General features: G+C 50.8%; 2 protein-coding genes across 2 annotated transcripts; both read left to right on the forward strand.

Annotated features, from left to right (window-relative positions):
• Positions 1-633: 633 nt before the first annotated feature.
• On the forward strand, positions 634-1084 carry NGA_0469700 (uncharacterized protein; the record flags this gene model as incomplete). Its single annotated transcript, XM_005853812.1, has 3 exons — positions 634-652; positions 825-914; positions 1059-1084. Coding segments are annotated over exons 2-3 (99 nt in total), but the record flags the coding sequence as incomplete, so codon positions are not given.
• Positions 1085-2721: 1637 nt separating this feature from the next.
• Positions 2722-5863, forward strand: NGA_0469610 (pheromone-regulated membrane protein; the record flags this gene model as incomplete). Its single annotated transcript, XM_005853811.1, has 5 exons — positions 2722-3883; positions 4045-4203; positions 4375-4792; positions 4993-5156; positions 5352-5863. 5 exons carry the CDS (start codon positions 2722-2724, stop codon positions 5861-5863), a joined length of 2415 nt encoding a protein of 804 aa, XP_005853873.1.
• Positions 5864-6556: the final 693 nt, after the last annotated feature.

A 6556-nucleotide genomic window follows, 5' to 3' on the forward strand; every position in this document is an offset into this window, starting at 1 on the left:
TTCGGCTCGCCCATTTCTTCCAACACGGAGACCCACATCCTCCCCGTCGGGGGGGGGCTCGACGTGTACAAACTCCGCCGGGTCAATCATCTCGGTAAGAGAGAGGTCAGGGCACCAATTTTCTTTTGGAGGAATCCTTCTCTTTTGCGAGAGATCGTTCCTCCTTTGGGTATTTAGTGGTCCTAAGCGCTCATGGCAATAATCTTTCACGTACTCACACAACCCTCCCTTCCCCCCCCCAACCACGCTATTCCTCTCGCAGTGAACCAAATTTTGGAAGTGCGCATTCCTTCCCTCCTTCATGCTATCAAGAAGCTTGACAGTCTGATCGCCGAGCCTCCCCTGTATTCCTGGCAAGTCAAACTGGCCTGCTACACCATTGCCTCGGGATGTGTCGCCCCTCTTTTCTTCTCGGGCTCGTTGATTGATGGTCTATTGGCGGGCTTCCTCGGATTCTTTGCGGGATGTTTGTGGGTGCTAGCGGACGTGTCCTACATTGTCGGAAAAGTAGGTTTGGTTGCTTCTGCATGGCTGTCGTCGTTTTGTGCCACAATTTCGACTTCCCACATTCCGAACCTTTGCCCGCTGGCCATTCATTTTGGACCCGTTGTATACCTCCTCCCCGGCTGGAGCATCACGTGTGCTGTCATTGGTAAGCTTCTGCTCGCTTTCATTCATGATTACGTTTAAAGACGTAAGGTGGTGTGTATGATGTTGGATTAATTCGGGGTCGTGCGATCAAAATTCTCTCCGTCCCGCGTGCTGCCCCCGAAAGAATCGTGAAACTCTACTCGAATACTCTCCCCCTACAATACATACACCAGAGCTCTCGACACAAAACATGTTATCTGGGACAATACGCATGATGACCGCCCTCATGAATGCGCTCTTGCTTGGATTTGGCCTTGATTTGGGTAGGTAGAGCCAGAATCAGGACGTACGGGAAGGGAGGACATGGTGTAGAGGCTTACGTCCCTGCAGGGTCCCGAACAAAAAACAACCCGCAATATCCCTGCGCTTGCTCATGCCTCCCATGCATTACGCACTTGTCCGAGCAGGGCATCGAATGGCCTTCTGGGAAAACACAAGCAGTTGGGTCTCCACGGAACACTGCCAACCTGTCTCTGCCTGGGCCAAAATTCCTCTTTTCCTTTCTACCATCACCTGCTTCAACATCCTGATGAAAGGCGCCCCAGCTCAATGGCTGGGTATGCTTTGTGTCGCGGCCATCTCTTTCCTGACCATCAATTTAGCCCCGACCTTGCACAACATGTCTTCCAGCAGTAGCACCGTTTTAGCCGCCTTTTTCGTTGGCGTGGCTGGAAATTTGTATGCTTATGCCACCAATAGCCCCGCCTTGATCCCTATCTTGTCCGGAATCTTCTTGATCGTACCGGGTGGAATGAGTGTGAAAGGAGTGAAAGCATGGATCAATAATGACTTGAACGGCGGCCTGGCCTTTGGAAGTGGAATTGTGATGATTGCGGTATCTATTTCTATCGGTCTCTTTGCCTCGAGCGTCTTGATGTATAAACCTAGGATGAAAATTTCCAACGCTGTCTTTTTCTGAGCTAGATTAATTAAAAGCGTGATTGCTGTTCTCCTATTTGTGTGAAACTTCACATGTCAATGAAAAATCGACAATTAGTGCTTCTCAGGTCGATCAATCGATGAGCTTGAGGTAACACAGATAGTAGCATTAGGGTACATGTGGTAATGACTTGTCGAAATTCAGTGAGGAGGAAAAAATTAGAATGGGGTAGCCATTTGAAAGCAAGAAAGGATCGCGTGTGCATTTGGAGATATACCACCTGTGAAAAAAAAAATGAGAAAGCGATGAAAGCAGGGAAAAGAAAGATTCAAAACTTGCATGCATCGCGTACATGCGGTTCATACTCTTTTATTACAATTCCTTATGTAAATCTGCAGACAAAACTGAATGTCCATGATTGCGCAGTAAATAATTCTCGGTCATTACCTTGCTCTTAGCTTAAGCGCACCACCTCATCATATATATTTACAGCATTCGCCACGGCTTTTTCGAAGAAGCCCATACATGAAAACAGCAGTTTTAAAATGAAGGCACATAAGTCAAAAGATGAATGACGTAAAAGACGTATTTTAGCTCAAATTCGGTTGTACATCCCCTTTTCACACTACAGGAAGGATATAAACCACGAAATCAGTATTCCTTTGCGTTCTTACTATCAAACCTTGATGTCCCGTAACAAGTATATTTGCAATGTCGAGGTCCTTGCTTCGGCTTGCAAAAGCATGTATTCATTGAAAAAAACGAGGAAGAAAAACGTTTACCTTGGGAAATAACAAGGGCGTTCCCGCCGTGGGAACAGCGACAGCTGACTCGGGAAAAGCTTGGCAACATGTGCTCCTGTGAGCTACATTTACAGCGACAGTCTGCGGAAAGTAGCCATTTCTGTCCCTTGTGCACTTTTCGTTTGATCATTAAAAAAAGAGTATCTGCAGGTTTCCTCGAAGCTTTTGCATTTGATAAGGTGTCATAAGGGAAAATGTAAAGAGCTTGAACCTCCTGGATGTGTCTCCCGCGGGAAAACAATCATAGGACATATAGGCGAAAAAAGTACGCCTATACGCCGTAAAAAGCCTTGAAATCTCATTAAAAGATCGAGCGGATAACTATCGAAAGCATACAATATTTAAACACATTCTTTCATCCTACGTCATACATCCCATCGTAGGATCATGTCAGAAAGATCTCTGTCGGGAAAGCCGCCACACCAGGAACAGTGGTATGACCAGCCGAGGGGACAAGATCACCGCCAGCTAGGTGACGACCACTTTTCAATGCAGACGCCAGGGACTGGTGCAGAAAGGGACGAAAATCAGCGCCACTTGCCGCATTCAAGCCCGCAGGATCCCAGATTGCAGTCTCTGTCGGAGACGCCCGTGTTGCAAGCTTCTGGCCTGCCCTCCGACCCGGTACACACGCGCAGGGGCTCTACGTTCACATCGTCGGTACTCCCTCCAGGGGACACGAATACAGGTGCTACTGATTCAATTGACACGACGAGAACGCATCCCGTCCACCGGTTCTCCTTCCAGTCCCAACATAAAGCCAAGAGCTCATCAGCCCTCGCTCCGACAGCGTCTACCTCCGGTACCTTCAAGCCGGGCCAACGTCCTCCGCCTATGCATCGACAAGCATCCTTATCGCAAGGATCTTCTCTGTATGCCTCCAACCTCCGTCCTATCACCTCTCTGCCCGACCGTGGCGAGAGTATTCGAAACTTCGGTCTTCCCCGCCCGGCGCCCAGGGAGGAGGGGGGAAAGAATCGGAATAGAACCCCAGGGCTGCTTCCTGCCATCTCCATGGCTGTCATGGGTTTACGCTCTCACAGCCGTGCGAGTCCCCGTGCAGGAGAAGAAGGGGGCGCAGAGGAACAGCCAGAAGCCGTAGGCTCCCTGACGCGTATGGTCACGCAAAAATTCAGCAAAGGCACGGAGGACGGCGACAAGAGCGATTTTGCGCGGTTTTGGTCGGCACTGGCCGGTTTCAGCAAAAAGATGTGCGCGTGTTGTGGTTGGGGCGCGAAGAAAGTGTTCACCGAGGGGATCAAGCAATTCGGAGAAAGGCCGTATTGGGAAGAAGAAAAGGAGTGGGCGGAGAGTCCTGAGGAAGGAGAGACCCCGGACGACGATATGGATGTGGAGGACGTGCGAGCCCAGTACGTGCTGGGTACGCTGTCGTCCACGCACTTGGAGGGACTCGAGGGGGTGGACAGGCCGGGAGGGAAGGTTGGCAACGAGGCCGCTGTGATTCGAAAGGAAGATTTTCTGATGAAACTCGCCGTCTCTTTGCTCTCGTACGGGTGCCCGATTCCACGGATTGAATACAGCATGCAAGGTAAGCGATCTTTCAGTTCAGTCTCCCATGGAGGTGCATGCCAGGGGATAGCGCTTGACTCCCCCCCTTCGGCGCGCCTTGGGTATGACTAGGACCCTCCGACAACGTGCGACTTTTCTGCCATTCTTGACTTGCTCGCTCATTTTCGGCTTTCTTTCCAGTCCTCCTCCAGACCATGGGCATGGAAGGCTCCTTTATCATTCTCCCGAACATCATGTTCATCTCCTTCGGCTCGCCCAGTGCATCCAACACGGAGACCCACATCCTCCCCGTCGGGGGGGGGCTCGACGTGTACAAACTCCGCCGGGTCAATCATCTCGGTAGGTAGAAAACAAGCAGCAGACCGGTGCAAAAAGCGTGTGGGAGACAAGGGCGGCGATACTCCTTCGTCCGGCCCGCCGGCTGCACGTGCCTGCACTTCCACAGATCTGCAGAGCTATGGGGACGTGGCTTTGATTCTCGCTCCTTCTCTCCCTTTCCACCATTCGCAGTGAATTTGATTTTGGAGCAGCGCATTCCTTCTTTGCCTTTTGCAATCAAGAAGCTTGACAGCATGATCGCCGAGCCTCCCCTGTATTCCTGGCAAGTCAAACTGGCCTGCTATGCGATTGCCTCGGGATGTGTCGCCCCTCTTTTCTTCTCGGGCTCGTTGATTGACGGTCTACTGGCGGGTTTTGTCGGCATTTTTGCGGGGGGGCTGTGGGTGATGGCGGACGTGTCCTACATTGTCGGGAAGTTGGGAGTCTTTGCCTCTGCGTGGCTGGCATCGTTCCTCGCCACCATTTTGGCGGCCCATATCCCCAACACCTGCTCCCTGGCCATTCATTTTGGGCCCATTGTCTACCTCCTCCCCGGCTGGAGCATCACGTCCTCCATCATTGGTACGTCTTCCTCGTGTTCGCTAGTGTCGTAAGTCGGGTCTGGCCCCCGATGCGGGCGCCTTGCTTGCCGCTTCCCTGGTCGTGTTGCACGCCGGTGTCATACTAATGCAGGGGAGGGGAGACGGACAAGGGGGGAAGGTCGCTGGATAGCCGTCTTTGAGGAAGCTAGCGGCCTATCCTTTGTCAGGGGGGGGAGGGAAGGGGGGGGGCGGATGGGTCATTGTTTAGATTGTTGTTGGTTCAATCCTCGGTCGTATCCTCATATGCGACCATTTCCCTTCCCTTCGGATGCACGCCCGCAGAACTGTCGACGCAAAGCATGATCTCAGGGACCGTCAGAATGATGACGGCCCTCATGAACGCCCTTTTGATTGGTTTCGGCCTCGATTTAGGTGAGTGAATAGCACTGACGCGGGAGGGAGGCACGGACATTGTGTTTGCGCTCATTTCCCTGCGCCTGAATAGGGTTGCGACCGGTCGGGCATGTGGGAAAATGCCTTTTGATGAAAAGTGGTCGAATTGCTGGCTTCGAAGCTCTCACAACTTATGTTTCCGTACACAATGCACACGATATCCGTGGGACGCAGGGCACCGAATGACCTTCTGGGAGAGTAATGTTAGCTGGACGTCGACGGAAAACTGTAACCCAGTCTCTATGTGGACCCAAATTCCTCTCTTCATCGCCACCGTGACCTGTTTCAACATACTTATGAAAGCAGCTCCGGTCCAATGGCTGAGTATGCTCATTGTAGCCGCGATTGGCTACGTCACCATCAATTTGGCGCCGACGGTGGGGGAAATGACACCCGGGAGCAGCACGGTGCTGACCGCCTTTGTGTGTGGCGTGGCGGGGAATCTGTACGCCTACGCGACGAACAGCCCTGCCTTGGTCCCTATCTTGGCCGGGGTGTTTTTGATCGTGCCAGGGGGAATGAGCGTCAGGGGCGTGGAAAAATGGCTGAATGACGACCTGAATGGCGGCTTGGATTTTGGCAGTGGGATGATGCTGGTGGCCGTCTCCATCTCCATCGGTCTCTTTGCCTCCAGTGTCATCATGTACCGGCCCAAGTTGAAGATTTCCAATGCCGTCTTCTTCTAGAACGTCCAGGCGCGATCTTGCGTCTTCTAGAACGTCCAGGCGCAATCTTGCGAGTAGCTTCATTTAAAACCCGTGGTGACTATGGCGTACATCGTAAAAGTGAACGTGAGGATGGAGGGAGAGAACAAGAGAAAGGAGAAAAGCGAACGAGCAAACGCAAGAAAAACTAGATTAAAGAATTTTGTATAACGTGCTTTTTATAGTTAGAAAGGTAGTTTAAATCCACGAAAGCTTTTTAAAAAAGGCCGAGAAGGTGAGAATCAAAAATGCAAATTTGAAGAAAGGCCAAATTTGCGCGGATGTTTCCGGTGCGTTGCAGGATTAATAAAAAAGAAAACCCGAGAAATTCCTTAAGGAGCAAGATTTGGTATTTTTGATAAATGCGTACGTAAAATCTTCAATGAGTTGATAGTAGGAGCATCATAAATGGCTGGCAATCAGTAGAAAAAGGAACTCAATCCTCATAATGTTATCATTTTCAATTTATTGCGAATTTCCTGATCTGGCGAAATACCACCCGTTTACAAGTTTCAAAGTCAGCGACTTTTTGCAGAAGTTCAATGTTTCTCGGAAACCGAACCTTCGTCAACATGGAAGAGTTGGAAGAAATTCGCACACAAGAGCAAGCAGGGGCGGTAAAGCCCTGCATTCGACTTGTTTTTTTCTTCCCTCCCTTTAAGAAGTTGTAGGGAA

This window comes from Nannochloropsis gaditana, assembly GCF_000240725.1.
Source record: "Nannochloropsis gaditana CCMP526 unplaced genomic scaffold scaffold725, whole genome shotgun sequence".
Lineage (NCBI taxonomy): Eukaryota > Eustigmatophyceae > Eustigmatales > Monodopsidaceae > Microchloropsis > Microchloropsis gaditana.